We start from the raw sequence: 18,466 nt of genomic DNA, 5'->3' as shown, positions 1-18,466 counted from the left end.
GGACGAGCAACGTCAGAGTCAGGAGTATATACCTGTATACTGTATATAGAGTACCAGTCGAAAGTTTGGACACACCTACTCATTCAAGGGTTTTTCTTTATTTTTATTATTTTCTACATTGTAGAATAATAGAAGACATCAAAACTATGAAATAACACATATGGAATCATGTAGTAACCAAAAAAGTGTTAAACAAATGAAAATATATTTTATATTTCAGATTCTTCAAATAGCCACCCTTTGCCTTGATGACAGCTTTGCACACTCTTGGCATTCTCTCAACCAGCTTCACCTGGAATGCTTTTCCAACAATCTTGAAGGAGTTCCCACATATGCTGAGCACTTGTTGGCTGCTTTTCCTTCACTCTGCGGTCCGACTCATCCCAAACCATCTCAATCTGACTAATTTACCCTCTAAATACACCTCCGCTGTCTTCAACCAGGATCTCAGTGATCACTGCCTCATTGCCTGCGTCCGTAATGGGTCCGCGGTCAAACGACCAACTTTCATCACTGTCAAATGCTCCCTAAAACACTTCAGCGAGCAGGCCTTTCTAATTGACCTGGCCCGGGTATCCTTGATGGATATTGACCTCATTCCGTCAGTAGAGGATGCCTGGATGTTCTTCAAAAGTGCTTTCCTCTCCATCTTAAATAAGCATGCCCCATTCAAAAAATTCAGAACTAAGAACAGATATAGCCCCTGGTTCACCCCAGACTTGACTGCCCTTGACCAGCACAAAAACATCCTGTGGCGTACTGCATTAGCATCGAACAGCACCCGCAATATGCAACTTTTCAGGGAAGTCAGGAACCAATATGCACAATCAGTTAGGAAAGCAAAGGCTAGCTTTTTCAAACAGAAATGTGCATCCTGTAGCACTAACTCCAAAAAGTTTAAGAGCACCTCCTCCCAGCTGCCCACTGCACTGAGGCTAGGAAACACTGTCACCACCGATAAATCTACGATAATCGAGAATTTCAATAAGCATTTTGCTACGGCTGGCCATGCTTTCCACCTGGCTACCCCTACCCCGGCCACCAGCTCTGCACCCCCCGCTGCAACTTGCCCATGCCCTCAGATAGCTGATGTCCTGAAAGAGCTGCAAAATCTGGACCCCTACAAATCAGCTGGGCTAGACAATCTGGACCCTTTCTTTCTAAAAATTTGCTGCCGAAATTGTCGCAACCCCTATAACTAGCCTCTTCAACCTCTCTTTCGTATCGTCTGAGATCCCCAGAGATTGGAAAGCTGCCGCGGTCATCCCCCTCTTCAAAGGGGGTGACACTCTAGATCCAAACTGTTACAGACCTATATCCATCCTGCCCTTCAAAAGTATTTGAAAGCCAAGTTAACAAACAGATTACCGACCATTTTGAATCCACTGTACCTTCTCCGCTATTCGAGCTGGTCATGGGTGCAACTCAGCCACGCTCAAGGTCCTAAACGATATAATAACCGCGATCGATAAAAGACAGTACTGTGCAGCCGTCTTTATTGACCTGGCCAAGGCTTTTGACTCTGTCAATCACCGCATTCTTATTGGCAGACTAAATAGCCTTGGTTTCTCAAATGACTGCCTCGCCTGGTTCACCAACTACTTCTCAGATAGATAGAGTTCAATGTGTCAAATCGGAGGGCCTGTTGTCTGGACCTCTGGCAGTCTCTATGGGGGTGCCACAGGGTTCAATTCTCGGGCCGACTCTATTCGCTCTTGCTGCTGGTGACTCTCAGATCCACCTCTACGCAGACGACACCATTTTGTATACATCTGGCCCTCCAAACGAGCTTCAATGCCATACAACACTCCTTCCGTGGCCTCCAACTGCTCTTAAATGCTAGTAAAACTAAATGCATGCTTTTCAATCGAACGCTGCTTGCACCCGCCTGCCCAACTAGAATCACTACTCTCGTCGGGTCTGACTTAGAATATGTGTACAACTACAAATACCTAGGAGTCTGGTTAGACCGTAAACTCTCCTTCCAGACTCACATCATAATATAATATAATATAATAATATGCCATTTAGCAGACGCTTTTATCCAAAGCGACTTACAGTCATGTGTGCATACATTTTTACGTATGGGTGGTCCCGGGGATCAAACCCACTACCCTGGCATTACAAGCGCCATGCTCTACCAATTGAGCTGCATAGGACCACATTAAGCATCTCCAATCCAAAATTAAATCTAGAATCGGCTTCCTATTTCGCAACAAAGCCTCCTTCACTCATGCTGCTAAACATGCCCTCGTAAAACTGACTATCCTACCGATCCTTGACTTCGGCGATGTCATTTACAAAATAGCTTCCAACACTCAGCAAATTGGATGTAGTCTATCACAGTGCCATCCGTTTTGTCACCAAAGCCCCATATACTACCCACCATTGTGACCTGTATGCCCTCGTTGGCTGGCCCTCACTACATATTAGTCGCCAAACCCACTGGCTCCAGGTCATCTATAAATCACTTCTAGGCAAATCCCCACCTTATCTTAGCTCATTGGTCACCATAGCAACACCCACCCGTAGTATGCGTTCCAGCAAGTATATCTCACTGGTCATCCTCAAAGCCAACACCTCCTTTGGCCGCCATTCCTTCCAGTTCTCTGCTGCAAATGACTAGAACGAACCGCAAAAATCTCTGAAGCTGGAGACACTTATCTGCCTCACTATCTTGAAGCATCAGTTGTCAGAGCAGCTTACCGATCACTGCACCTGTACACAGCTCATCTGTAATTAGCCCACCCAACTACCTCATCCCCATATTGTTATTTATTTTGCTCATTTTTGTTTTGCCCAATATCTCTATTTGCTCATCATCTTCTGCACATCTATCACTCCAGTGTTAATACAAAATTGTAATTATTTTGCACTATGGCCTATTTATTGCCTTACCTCCATAACTTACTACATTTGCACACACTGTATATTTTCTATTGTGTTATTGACCGTACGTTTGGTTTATTCCATGTGGAACTCTGTGTTGTTGTTGTTTTTATCGCACTGCTTTGCTTTATCTTGGCCAGGTCGCAGTTGTAAATGAGAACATGTTCTCAACTGGCTTACCTGGTTAAATAAAGGTTAAATAAAAATAAATAAATAAAATACAAATTGGTTGAGGTTGGGGGATTGTGGAGGCCAGGTCATCTGATGCAGCACTCCATCACTCTCCTTCTTGGTCAAATAGCACTTACACAACCTGGAGGTGTGTTGGGTCATTGTCCTGATGAAAAACAAATGATAGTCCCACTAAGCCCAAACCAGATTGGATGGCGTATCGCTGCAGAATGCTGTGGTAGCCATGATGGTTAAGTGTGCCTTGAATTCTAAATAAATAACAAACAGTGTCACCAGCAAAGCACCCCCACACCATAACACCTCCTCCTCCATGCTTTACGGTGGGAAATACATATGCGGAGATCATCCGTTCACCCACCCCGCGTCTCACAAAGAAACGTTGGTTGGAGCTAAAAAGGACACATTTCCACCAGTCTAATGTCCATTCCTCATGTTTCTTGGCCCAAGCAAGTCTATTCTTCTTATTGGTGTCCTTTAGTAGTGGTTTCTTTGTAGCAATTCGACCATGAAGGCCTGTTTCACACAGTCTCCTCTGAACAGTTGATGTTGAGATGTGTCTGTTACTTGAACTCTGTGAAGTATTTATTTGGGCTGCAATTTATGAGGCTGGTAACTCTAATGAGCTTATCCTCTGCAGCAGAGGTAACTCTGGGTCTTCAATTCCTGTGGCGGTCTTCATGAGAGCCAGTTTCATCATAGCGCTTCATGGTGTTTGCAAATGCATTTAAAGAAACTTTCAAAGTTCTTGAAATGTTCCGTATTGACTGACCTTCATGTCTTAAAGTAATGATAGACTGTCGTTTCTCTTTGCTTATTTGAGCTGTTCTTGCCATAATATGGACTTGGTATTTTACCAAATAGGGCTATCTTCTGTATACCCCCCCTACCTTGTCACAACATAACTGACTGGCTCAAACGCATTAAGAAGGAAAGAAATTCCACAAATTAACTTTTAAGAAGGCACACTTGTTAATTGAAATGCATTCCAGGTGACTACCTCATGAAGCTGGTTGAGAGAATACCAAGAGTGCTATTTGACGAATCTCAACTATAACATATATTTTGATTTGTTTAACACTTTTTTGGTTGCTACATGATTCCATATGTGTTATTTCATAGTTTTGATTTCTTCACTATTATTCTACAATGTAGAAAATAGTAAAAATAAAGAAAAACCCTTGAATGAGTAGGTGTTCTAAAACTTTTGACCGGTAGTGTATATATATGAATAGTATATAAACAGCAATAGTTTAATAGGATGGCATTGACTAGAATACACTATATACAGTGGGGAGAACAAGTATTTGATACACTGCCGATTTTGCAGGTTTTCCTACTTACAAAGCATGTAGAGGTCTGTAATTGTTATCATAGGTACACTTCAACTGTGAGAGACGGAATCTAAAACAAAAATTCAGAAAATTACATTGTATGATTTTTAAGTAATTAATTTGCATTTTATTGCATGACATAAGTATTTGATCACCTACCAACCAGTAAGAATTCCGGCTCTCACAGACCTGTTAGTTTTTCTTTAAGAAGCCCTCCTGTTCTCCACTCATTACCTGTATCAACTGCACCTGTTTGAACTCGTTACCTGTATAAAAGACACCTGTCCACACACTCAATCAAACAGACTCCAACCTCTCCACAATGGCCAAGACCAGAGCTGTGTAAGGACATCAGGGATAAAATTGTAGACCTGCACAAGGCTGGGATGGGCTACAGGACAATAGGCAAGCAGCTTGGTGAGAAGGCAACAACTGTTGGCGCAATTATTAGAAAATGGAAGAAGTTCAAGATGACGGTCAATCACCCTTGGTCTGGGGCTCCATGCAAGATCTCACCTCGTGGGGCATCAATGATCATGAGGAAGGTGAGGGATCAGCCCAGAACTACACGGCAGGACCTGGTCAATGACCTGAAGAGAGCTGGGACCACAGTCTCAAAGAAAACCATTAGTAACACACTACGCCGTCATGGATTAAAATCCTACAGCGCACACAAGGTCCCCCTGCTCAAGCCAGCGCATGTCCAGGCCCATCTGAAGTTTGCCAATGACCATCTGGATGATCCAGAGGAGGAATGGGAGAAGGTCATGTGGTCTGATGAGACAAAAATAGAGCTTTTTGGTCTAAACTCCACTCGCCGTGTTTGGAGGAAGAAGAAGGATGAGTACAACCCCAAGAACACCATCCCAACCGTGAAGCATGGAGGTGGAAACATCATTCTTTGGGGATGCTTTTCTGCAAAGGGGACAGGACAACCGCACCGTATTGAGGGGAGGATGGATGGGCCATGTATCGCGAGATCTTGGCCAACAACCTCCTTCCCTCAGTAAGAGCATTGAAGATGGGTAGTGGCTGGGTCTTCCAGCATGACAATGACCCGAAACACACAGCCAGGGCAACTAAGGAGTGGCTCCGTAAGAAGCATCTCAAGGTCCTGGAGTGGCCTAGCCAGTCTCCAGACCTGAACCCAATAGAAAATCTTTGGAGGGAGCTGAAAGTCCGTATTGCCCAGCGACAGCCCCGAAACCTGAAGGATCTGGAGAAGGTCTGTATGGAGGAGTGGGCCAAAATCCCTGCTGCAGTGTGTGCAAACCTGGTCAAGACCTACAGGAAACGTATGATCTCTGTAATTGCAAACAAAGGTTTTTGTACCAAATATTAAGTTCTGCTTTTCTGATGTATCAAATACTTATGTCATGCAATAAAATGCAAATGAATTACTTAAAAATCATACAATGTGATTTTCTGGATTTTTGTTTTAGATTCCGTCTCTCACAGTTGAAGTGTAACAATGATAAAAATTACAGACCTCTACATGCTTTGTAAGTAGGAAAACCTGCAAAATCGGCAGTGTATCAAATACTTGTTCTCCCCACTGTACATATGAAATGAGTAAAACAGTATGTAAACATTAATAAAGTGACCAGTGTTCCATTATTAAAGTGACCACTGATTCCATGTCTATGTACATAGGGCAGCAGCCTTTAAGGTGCAGGGTTGAGTAACCAGGTGGTGGCCAGCTAGTGACAGTGTCTATGTTCAGGGCAGGGTACTGAGTGGAGGCCAGCTAGGGATGGCTGTTTAACAGTCTGATGGCCTTGAGATAGAAGCTGTTTTTCAGTCTCTCCGTCCCAGCTTTGATACACCTGTACTGACCTCACCTTTTGGATGATAGCGGGGTGAACAGGCAGTGGCTCGGGTGGTTGATGTCCTTGATGATCTTTTTGGCCTTCCTGTGACATCGGGTGCTGTAGGTGTCCTGGAGGGCAGGCAGTGTGTCCCCGGTGATGTGTTGGGCAGACCGCACCACCCTGTGGAGAGCCCTGCGGTTGCGAGCGGTGCAGTTGCAATACCAGGCAGTGATACAGCCCGACAGAATGCTTTCAATGGTGCATCTGTAAAAGTTTGTGAGGGTCTTAGGGGCTAAGCCAAATTTCTTCAGCCTCCTGAGGTTGAAGAGGAGCTGTTGTACTGCGCCGTTATTTGTCTGTTTGTGGCCCGCCTGTTAGCTTGCACGATTATTTGCCAATCTCCTTCAAACAACCTGTTTTTGCCTACAGGACTGCCACTGACTGGATGTTTTTTTGTTTGTCCCACCATTCTCTGTAAACCCTAGACACTGTCGTGCGTGAAAAGCCCAGTACGGTGGCCGTTTCTGAGATACTGGATCCGGCGCACCTGGCACCAACAATCATACCACGCTCAAAGTCGCTTAGGTTACTCATTTTATCCATTCTAACGTTCAATCGAACAGTAACTGAATGCCTCCATGCCTGTCTGCCTGCTTTATATAGCAAGCCACGGCCACTTTACTCACTGTCTGTAGGAGCGATGTCCGAATGGGGTACCTAATAAACTGTCCGGTGAGTGTATATTCACACATTGAAAAGGAAGTTACGATTTAGCGAAATTTGTGACCATCTATCTTGATTCATCTAATTTTTAACTAGCAATCATGTGTACAATCTTACATTTCAATTGATTACAATTTTTAATTAAATACTGTATATGTTCTTATTCAAGATATTACCCTAGTTGACCCTGTGAAACTGTAATAGGACCACTAAGAGGCTGTGAGAAGACGTACAAAGAGGAAGCAATCACAGCAATCATGGTGAGACACTCTCAAGCTAAAGCAGAAGAGATCATTGGTTAATTGGTAGACGGCTTTAGCATCCCTGTAAGAAAGCTCATGGGATGGCGAACGTAAAAAGCTAATCTGACAGTTTAGCATGGCTAAACAGAAAATAATAAATGGTGGAGATCACATTCAGATGAGTGATGGGCAGTTAGGGGTATGGAATTGGAAAGCATGGCTCATCTTGCAGGTGCACTTATAAAAATAACTCCATGCATTGCCGTATTGCTGAGCACTTTGGTGATTGCTAAGCAACGTTGGAGCCCCATACTAGGCAATGAGGGTGGAAGAAAAAGGATGTCATTATGTTCCTTACTTGACAGGAAGCAGTCAGTAATAATCATTTAAAATTAAAATAAACTAAAGGAGAGCATTTTAACTTCCAGTTATCAATGTTGGGTAAAATAGCCCATCCAAAAATACAAAGAACATTCTAGTCTGATCACTCGCTCTGAGTTGAGGGTTCACCATAGAAGTTCTCCACAACAACACTCAGAGTTCAGAGGTTTGCTCATGTTATATCAAATGGACACTGTACAATTGGTAAGTCATAAAATCTAATAGAAAGATGTATTATGCAGTGGAAAGGAACAGAATGAATATGACAAAACAACCTAATTAACTTCTCCCCTGTGAAAACCTTGTCAAATTCATCCAATTTAGCAAACTTTCATAAACAGCGGCATATGAAAATAAATAATTAACTGCACAGTTTCTGTTCAAAACAATAGAACAGAGTATCACTTCGACAGTCACTGTTGTGTACGACTCACATACATTTCTTATCAAAGCTTTTTTTCTCCCAGTGCACTTTATTAGGGCCCAGGGTTTAATTGGTCATTTCATACACAGCTCCTTAATAAGGATAGAACAGTTATCTCTTGTGTTTCATCTGGCTGGTGCCTTGCTGGTAGCAGAGCAGTCACTCTGTATTTTCCATAGTCTCTGGGATCTGTTCCCTACACTGGGCACGAAACTCAAAACACGACACAGCACCAAACACAGTGCAGTAGGTGTCAAAATAATACAGAATCATCATAACCATGCAGTTTAACATCACCATTCTCTCCAGTCTCCAGGTCAATTATATCAGTCATCAGTCATTCTTAGAAATACTCTTGTCATTTACAAAAGTATGAACATTAACATTTGGATACACTTGAGTACCAGCTGTTAGAATAACATTCTCAGTCTTTGGTTCCTGAGCATGAGGATGATACAATACATGACAGCAGAGACACAGCAACATCAGTAGAGATACAGCAACATCAGTAGAGACACAGCAACATCAGTAGAGACACAGCAACATCAGTAGAGACACAGCAACATCAGTAGAGACACAGCAACATCAGTAGAGACACAGCAACATCAGTAGAGACACAGCAACATCAGTAGAGACACAGCAACATCAGTAGAGACACAGCAACATCAGTAGAGACACAGCAACATCAGTAGAGACACAGCAACATCAGTAGAGACACAGCAACATCAGTAGAGACACAGCAACATCAGTAGAGACACAGCAACATCAGTAGAGACACAGCAACATCAGTAGAGACACAGCAACATCAGTAGAGACACAGCAACATCAGTAGAGACACAGCAACATCAGTAGAGACACAGCAACATCAGTAGAGACACAGCAACATCAGTAGAGACACAGCAACATCACTTCCCTGTGGCAGACAGACTGACAGACAGACAGACAGACAGACAGACAGACAGGACCTCCATGGCTTCACTACCCGGGGATGGATTGAGTTGACATTGACAGGGAAACATCCCAACAGATGTCTTTGAAGCTGCTGTCAGATATCTGTTGATGTATATGTGTTGGACAGGGCTGACGTAATTACAAAATCAAGGGGTAGTAGGGGTGTGTGAAAGGGAGTGTGTGTGTGTGTTTCTGTCTGCCTGTGTGTGTGAACATGCATGTGTAAAGAACATATAGTAATAGTATTCCCAACAATCCAAACAGCTACTGAGCACTTCTGTTCCATAATCTGATTTAATGAACAATGTAATTTCCCAAGGTTCCTGTTAGTTCCTGTAGAGTAAATCCAACGGCTCATTTGATTTATAGCCAGTCTTTGGGATTTGTATGATAATTGGCTAGATTTACATCGCTCCATTCCGGAGTGACATTTAACAGAATACTCAAGATATGTCAGGGAAAAACAATACTGTAAATCCACAGAAAAACAATACTGTAAATCCACAGAAAAACAATACTGTATATGCACAGTCACAGCAAAGATTGTCAAGACACATAAGCAAAGGCCAGTCTATTTAGTCAACCACAGTGAACTCCACAGAGGTTTTAGTGGTAAATGTAATTTGTGACAGATTTATCGATTGAAAAGTATACATTCATTACTCGTAAAGAACAGAAAGATAAGTTCACGTCAATGTTCACCAATGCCTACAGCAGTTCAGAATGCGTTGGTCCATCATAGTTCAAGCCAAGTGCAATTGAAGTCTGGTGTGCATTCAACTGATTTGATTGTTCATCACATTCTTATGGCACAGTACATTCCATTCAGCTACGTAGTTGCTGCCACTTATGCAGTCCTTTAATGTCAAACCACATTCATGATCATGGGTTCATCCTAAGTATTATGAAACATTCATACAGTGCTTTACGTGGCCATGATACCCATAAAAATAAAACCATTAAGATCCATAGTAAAACACCTCCTTTGAACATCAATACTAAATGTTCCTATGCATACTCTGCTACTGATACATTCAATGCTACATTCTTCTCACTGCGATCTTGAGGAGACATCTCACATTCTCAGAGTGTCAGAGACATGTATGTTATCTCCGCACTGTTGTACTCATATCTCCCGCTCCATAGCTCTACACTAGAACTCCTCTTCATGGACCGTGGTTCCCACTGAGGGGGCTTCTTCTGCCACCTGTCCCACATAAAGGCCTGGTCACAGTGAGACTTCCCTGGGTTGTCAGGGGCTGTCTCCCCCTCTGGAGGTCCAGGGTCCTCACAGACATCCATGACAGAGCAATCTGTTGCTTCCCCTGTGGCACCCTCTTGCTCCATGGGTGCCAGCTCAAATGGGGACAAGCTAATGCTAGCTGAGTCTAGTAATATTACTAGTGGATCTAGGTCTAGGATGACCGGGTCTGGGTGGCACATAGTGGCTGGGTCCAGGGCTACTGAGTCTGGGGTGAATGGACATCCCAGTCCGAGGGAGACCGGACCAGGTGAATGCACTGTAACTTGGTCCTGTGGTTCTGGATCTTCTGGAAACTCTATAGGTAGGTCTTCATGCATGTGGTCTAATCGGTACTCCATAGCTGGGTCCACACACACTGATTCCATTCGGTATATAGAGGGGTGGTCCGGACTGGGGGGACTCAGAGAAACTGGGTCTGGTGGTGTGTACATGGCGATTGGGCTGAGGTCTGATGAACTCACACTAACTGTCTCCAGAGGTTCCGGCGGATCCAAGAAGACTGAGTCCAGATCTGATTCATCTGAGGAATTGAACGTGGTTAAGTCCAAATTGATCACAAATGGATCAGATGGGCACTCAGTGGCATGGTCCACTGCTTCTGGAACAGGTGGCCATTCTGGCTCCAGAGACTCATCAAACTCATCAAAGGAGTCGATGGTGACTGGATATGCACGCACTACTATTTCTGATGGGAACATGTCAGAGTCTAAGGGGATTGGATCTGGGAGGTCTGGAAGGCAGACAGTGGCTAAGTCCTGTGATTCTGGATCAGATGGGATCAGACACACATCCAGTGATTCTAAATCAGTTGGGCTCTCTGGTGTAACTATGACAGTTGGGCAAATGGTAACTGAGTATTGATTGAGTTGCTCTGATGAGCACCCACTGGTAGGGGACAGTGGCTCTATCTCTGGCTTTGTTGAGACTATAGGGCCTGAGTCTAATGGTTCGGGATCTGACAGACAGACAGGAACTGGGTCTTGAGACACTGGATCTTGCTGGCGCATAGTGACGTCTTCCACAGATTCTGAATCTGATGGGGACAAGTCAGAGTCTGACTCTTGTGGTGGGGACACAGTGACCTCAGGTACTGGATATGGTAGGTACGTCATTCTTGGTTCTGGGACTAGGGGTTTCACATTAACTGAGTCAATCGATTCTGTATCTGAGGGGTTCACATTAGCTGGGTCCACTGTGGACACTGGATCTGGAGAGCACACAGTCTTTGGGTACAGCTGCTCTGAATCTAGGGGGTCCTCTATGGCTGGATCCACAGACTGTGCTTCTGAGGAGCTCATGCTGACTGGGTCTGGAGATAACTGATCTGATAGGCTCTTAGTGTTCTGGTCTAGTGGTTCTGGGCGAAACACAGAGGTTGATGAGTCTACTGACATTGGTTCTGGCTGGATCATGGTGACTGGATCCACAAGAACTGAATCTAGAGTGATCGGGATAGAACCCTCCACAAACAGTGATGCTGGATGCCTTAGAATGACTGGGTCCATAGAGATCTGTTTAGGAAGATGACGCCTCACGACGTCCTGCTTCTCCTGCACCTCTTCCTCCTCAGGACAGTTAACGGCTGCGTCCGCCGTGCTCTGTCTCACCAGCACCTTGGTCCTGGCCTGCGTCCCTACAGACACTTGAGCCACTTTACCCCATTTCCCAGCCGCCCCTGTTCTCCCAGCCACCCCTTCTCCCCCAGCCGCTCCTGCTCCCCCAGCAGCCCCAGGCTGTGGAGACCATGTGTTGTAGTGCTGCGTGAAGGTGTTGAAGTTGCTATTGAAGGCCCTGAGTTCAGTGCACAGGTCCCTCCTGAGATCAGACAGCTCACGACGCATGGCTGACACTTCCTCCTTCCACTGCATGCTGATCGCTGCAGCTAGGTGGGCCGACTCCTTTATACTGGCCTCGATGGCTTTGGGTGAGGGCCTCTCTGGGGCCTGGAAGCTAGGTTTAGGGGGCCTGAACAGGCTGGGTGAAACAGGGGGCCCAGACTGGGGTTTGGCTGTGGCACCGATACTGTCTTGGAGGTACAGTCTGTTTCTTCTGATAGGGCAGCCTAGATCGTCATGAGCCAATAGGACTATGTCTGCCACGTCTCGACGTACACTGGCCTGGTACTCAGGTAAGCTAGTGGCTTCATGTGCATATTTTCCCTCTGGAAGACAAACGTAAATATGTGTAGTATGTCATTAGGTCACAGGTGTGAGTAGCTGGAGAGAATGTGCTAGTGTTAGCCACAAAGCACAGACATCAAGTCATGCAGTTTTTCGGTTAAGGAATGTATGAGTCAAAATAAGACTTGAAATTGGCTTATATCTTCAGTGTCTAAAAATCATTATTACAGTATGTGCTTGAATCTACGATGCTACATAAGGAAACCTTTCTGAACATAAAAAAATATTAATTGGTTATCAATTTTACACTAAACCTTCATAGTCCCATTTTGACTCATATTTATGGTTATAGTTTACACTGCCTTCTCAATCTCAAATGAACCTGTATCATGCATGCTTCTCATCTTTTCACTGCACAAAGACAGCCCCAAAAACACATGACAAAGAATAAGACACTGTAAAAACCTACTGTATGCATGGTATTCAAAACCTTTGGAAGATTGACCACAGATATGATACAGGTGTTACTTTGTGCACTGAAAAGAAGCAAAGATGAGCAACACATCCCCAACCACTATCAGGAAGTATAGTATGAACCCTATTGAACATCATGAGGTCCAGTATGACCTATCTACCTGAAGTCAGAGGGTGGAACCATTCACCCAAAGACTCCTGACAACAGACACACCCCACCCTCCACAACATAGATTACATGAAATTGCCATTACAAATTGAAAGATGACGTTTTAGTTTGTTGAGAAAGCAGTGTAAATAACTGGTGAAAATCTGTCAAAAGCACAATTCTCCAGATGCCCACACCTTCTCTGACCCCTCCCGAATATCATTGGTAGAACTCCACGGTAGAAAGAATGGGTCTTCACTTCTTTACCAGGGAAAGGTTGTTGTTGTTTTTGTGTGAATCCAGGAATGGGAAACAATGTCATTGCTACTGTTCTCTGGCGAAGCAGGTGACCTTACAGGACCGTTTGCTGAAATGCTTTTTATTCACTCAGTGTCACACTCGCAGTTTATTTTATTCCACATAGAAAAATACAACTCTTGTTTTTGTGACCTCAATTTTATTGACCAGTGAAGTCATTACACACCACATGAGACACCAGAATCTGTGGGAGAGAAAACTCAAAGCCACTGCTGTGGCAACAAGGTGTGTGCATCACAGTGTGGTTTGTAAGTACAGGTAGATAAAGCTGTAGTAAACCCATTCAGTCATTAAGACTCTGGAGTTGAAGGACTGTTAATCTCAGCCCTATTTCCGCTGCCCAGAGTTTCAGTCAAGCTGAGAACACACCCAAAGGATCTGTGGCTTATCATGAAATGAGGTATAGCGCCAGCTTGTGCTGAAGGCGAGCAACTCCATCAAGTAAAATAAATACCTATAGTACGGAAACAGCAACGAGGGAGAAAAAACAATCTATCCTTCACTTAATCTGAAAATGTCTCATGATATTACGTTCACTTCATGTGCCTGCAGAATCATTTCAATAGGGTTCATATCTTTACTCTCTGATATGATGTGGAATGAGGATATGAATGACTGAATTGAAAATGCAATATGATGGATTGGCTCAAAGCAAATCATAAACTGTACATGAATAAGCTCTTTATATCAACAATCAGGAAATATGTAAAAGTGGTTAATGCAAATGAATGAAGCCATTTCATAAAGCATTTCAAGAGCAGAGCATCACAAGAAATGTCATGTGCATGTTGTTAACTTCTTCAATCTCACTTCATATACATTTTGATATTTTCAAATGGGAACTGTATATCCTTATGTATAAGGTTTACTTTGCATGGCTATATCAACTTATCATCTACTTTGGATAAGAGATCAGCTGTCATCTTAATAGTGTTCATACACTACTGTATACAGTATGTGTTGTGTCTGTTTATGTACTGCAGTCCCCTCCACCCCTGTTGGTCTGACCTGTTGTGGCCCTGATGGTAGAGGTGAGGGTGGAGGAGGTCATGGCGGGGATGCAGTCATCATCCTGGGAGTAGCCAGCCTGAATGGCCCTCAAGTAGCTGTGGCTCCGTGTCCGGAAACAGCCGGGCAGGTCCAGAGCCTCCACAGCCTGAGATTCCACCTCACTGAACACCGACTCACAGACTGACTCAAACTGACCATTTATCTCTGTCTCACTCACCTGGAGGAGAGAACAACAGGGTGAGAAAGGTTGAATTCTCACTTTTCACTTTTCTGATTGTTTTTGCCTTTGTGGGAAGAAATGAATTGGTTGTTTACAAAGTTAGGTGTTATGCTCTTTTCTTCCTTTTGATAAAAAAGTGTTTGCTTGAAATGGCTACCAGCTAATTGCCAGGAGAGCAAATGTTTGAAAAGGAGAACGTCTGCAAATGTATTGTTCAAATTTGTGTTTCATTTGAGCATTGTCTTGATGTGCAATTACTTTGTGAAATGTCAAGCCTATGACTTGCTCACCAGGACAATGTTTTTTGGTTGTTGTTTTTTGTTTTTCTCAATTTCTCCAGTTTGCCACAGTTGCCTACATTATGCATTCTGAAAGCTAGATCTATGATGAAATGTGTAAAGGATTAGAGGAAGTCAAGGTGACATACTCTAGTGGCATAGCATACTGTATGAGTGTTAGTTCCCTCTGAATCCCCTGAGAGAATGTGAGTCCTGATCTCGACAGAACCATTATTTGGCAATCTTAATATCCTCAGACAGATATGAATCTTGCGATTTAGAGATATCAATTTAGGGAAGTTGAAATGGTCCGATGTGTATCTCACCATTCCCATTTGGCAATCCTGAGAATCGGAGATAAGGATCCTGTTCTATTGCGAGATGTATTATCTTGTAGTAACCTCAGTAGGGTGCCGTGGAGGCAGAGATAAAGCCAGGGAATTAGCGGGAAAGAGGTTGAGCTTTTAAGACTTGGGACAAATCAATACACGCCGACTTTAAGAGAGAGATTTAGATCTTAAATTAATATAAACCAGACACATAAAAGACTCCATTTTGCACAAATCCACAAATCCATGAGGTAGTAAGAGCTTTTGATAAAAGTATCTGCATCTAAGGGAGGGTCAAAACAGCATTGAATGAAGGAAGAGGGGAGGATAAGGAACTCCAGTATGGAATATCATATAACATGTCATTGTCTTCCGACGGGTGGCGTCATTCTAATGCGAAACGCGTTGCCAGAGTCTGAGCAGACGTCCGTCGCAATATCTGACGTTAGACAATGATAATATCTTGTAAATTTCATTGTTATAAGCCAGAGACTCACCTGGCTGACCTGGCTAACACAGCTGGCCTGGCTGAGAGTGCTGACTGCCCGCATGTAACTCTGGTTCCTGGAGCGGAACTGGGCTGTTGGGAGAGGTGGCTGCCGGTAGTTATAGTTGGTGGAGGGCTCCAGGGCCATGCTGGGGTGGGGGTGCATGTCTCTGGAGGCCTGCACCTGGAAGCTCTGACTGAACAGAGAGAGAGAGAGACAACAGACAGAGAGAGAGAGAGAGAGAAAGAAAGAACAGAGGGAGAGAGATATAGACAACAGAGAGTGAGAGAGAGAGAGAGAGACGACAGAGAGAGAGAGAAAGATGACAGAGAGAGAGAGAGATGACAGAGAGAGAGAGAGACGACAGAGAGAGAGAGAGAGATGACAGAGAGAGAGAGATGACACAGAGAGAGAGAGAGAGAGACGACAGAGAGTGAGAGAGAGGGAGAGAGAGACGACAGAGCGAGCGAGATGACAGAGAGAGGTGACAGAGAGAGAGATGAGAGAGAGACAACAGAGAGAGAGAGACGACAGAGAGAGAGAGACGACAGAGAGAGAGATGACAGAGAGAGAGAGAGACAACAGAGAGAGAGAGAGATGACAGAGAGAGAGAGATGAGAGAGAGACAACAGAGAGAGAGAGACGACAGAGAGAGAGAGACGACAGAGAGAGAGATGACAGAGAGAGAGAGACAACAGAGAGAGAGAGAGATGACAGAGAGAGGCGACAGAGAGAGAGACGACAGAGAGAGAGAGACGACAGAGAGAGAGAGAGAGAGAGAGATGACAGAGAGAGAGAGAGAGAGAGAGATGACAGAGAGTGAGAGACAGAGAGAGAGAGATGAAAGAGAGAAAGCGAGAGAGTGATAGACACAAACAGATAGAAAGGGAGATTATTATTATTATAGTAAAGGTGCCGTAGAAATTATCTTAATCATTTTAATTAAACATAGAAATAATAAAAAAGTAATTTGACACATGGCCACAGGTGTTACAAAGGGGAATAAAACAAAGTGCTAATTACTTCACGGCAGGCATCCTCTGGGTGAGCTGAACATCAGACTGAGACTGATTATGACATTGCATTCTCCAAGAGAGGGGGAACTCCCGCCACTAAATCATTGCTGTGTTCAACACTGTCCTCGAAATGGCAATTCGATTTGTTATTGTGCTGAAGCAGCCAATCAATGCTTGGAGATGAGGGAAATGCAAATGAGGAGTTAGTTAGCGAGCAGAGCAAGCATTTCTGAGACAGCAGGAGAGTATCAGCCAGGTCAATTAAATGTGCTTCCCCAGAAGGGAAATACAGCCTTCACTCACGGCGTCACAGAGATTCCTGCTTACAAGCAAAAACACAAACAGGAAGTACCAGCGACACGCTTAATATGGAAGTGGTCCGATGAAGCGGATGCTAAGCTACAGGACTGTTTCGCTAGCACAGACTGGAATATGTTCCGGAATTCATCCGATGGCATTGAGGAGTTTACCACCTCAGTCAACGGCTTCATTAATAAGTGCATCGACGATGTTGTCCCCACAGTGACCGTACGTGCATATCCTAACCAGAAGCCATGCATTAAAGGCAACATCTGCACTGAGCTAAAGGCTAGAGCTGCCGCTTTCAAAGAGAGGGACATGAATTTGGACGCTTATAAGAAGTCCCGCTACGCCCTCCGACGAACCATCAAACAGGCAAAGCGTCAATACAGGAATAAGATCGAATCCTACTACACCAGCTCTGATGCTCGTCGGATGTGTCAGGGCTTGCAAAATATCACGGATTACAAAAGGAAACCCTCAACATGGGCAAGACAAAGGATCTTATCGTGGATTACAGGAAACAGAGGGCCAAACACGCCCCCATTCACATTGACGGGGCTGTAGTGGAGCGGGTCGTGAGCTTCCTTGGTGTCCACATCACTAAGGACCTACTGTATCATGGTCCAAACACACCAACCCAGTTGTAAAGAGGGCACAACAATGGCTCTTTCCCTTCAGGAGGCTGAAAATATTTGTCATGGGCCCTCAGATCCTCAAGAAGTTATACTGCTGCACCATTGAGAGCATTTTGACTGGCTGCATCACCGCTTGGTATGGCAACTGCTCGGCATTCGATCGCAAGGCGCTACAGAGGGTAGTGCGTTCGGCCCAGTACATCACTGGGGCCAAACTCCCTGCCATCCAGGACCTCTTTACCAGGCAGTGTCAGAGGAAGGCCCTAAAAATTGTCAAAGACTCCAGCCACCCAAGTCATAGACTGTTCTCTCTGCTACCGCACAGCAAGCGGTACCAAGTCTGGGACCAAAAGGCACCTGAACAGCTTCTATCCCCAAGCCATAATACTGCTGAACAGTTAGTTTTTACACTGACTCCCTTGCACTGGCTCTATGCACACTCACTAGACTCCAACACAGGCATGCACACACACACACACACACAAACACACACACACACTACATACGCTCACAAACACAAAACACACACACACATGCATATTGACGCCACACACACACTCACACATAGACATATACACTGCTGCTACTCTGTTTATTATATATCCTGATTGGCTAGTCACCTTTACCCCTACCCACATGTACTGTACATACTGTATTACCTCAATTACCTCAACTACCTCGTACCCCTGCACATTAACTCAGTACTGGTACTCCTTGTATATAGCCTCGTTATTGTTTTTATTGTGTTACTATTTCCTTTTTATATCTCAAATATTTGTCTTACTTTTTAACTCTGCATTGTTGGGAATGTTGAATTCGGCGCATGTGACCAACACAATTTTATTTTATTTTATTTTATTTGGACTAGAACTGTTAGCATTTTCTACCAAAACTGAAATGGAAAGTGCAGCGCGATAG

The 18,466-nt window shown here is 44.2% G+C and overlaps 1 protein-coding gene across 1 annotated transcript in view; it reads right to left on the bottom strand.

Moving 5' to 3' along the window:
* The window catches only part of dlgap2a (discs, large homolog-associated protein 2a), a gene marked incomplete at both ends in the record, with an annotated part of 341,967 nt that overhangs the window by 47,225 nt on the left and 276,276 nt on the right, over positions 1-18,466 (bottom strand). The window contains 2 exons of the mRNA XM_084182088.1: positions 14,277-14,496; positions 15,604-15,790. Of these exons, the coding sequence (XP_084038214.1) occupies positions 14,277-14,496; positions 15,604-15,790 (407 nt within the window). The remainder of the gene's footprint in view (positions 1-14,276; positions 14,497-15,603; positions 15,791-18,466) is intronic.

Source organism: Coregonus lavaretus, assembly GCF_964263955.1.
Source record: "Coregonus lavaretus genome assembly, chromosome: 18".
Classification (NCBI taxonomy): Eukaryota; Metazoa; Chordata; class Actinopteri; order Salmoniformes; family Salmonidae; genus Coregonus; species Coregonus lavaretus.
Note: the sequence above shows the minus strand (reverse complement) of the source record. Positions and strands in the feature narration are given on the sequence as shown.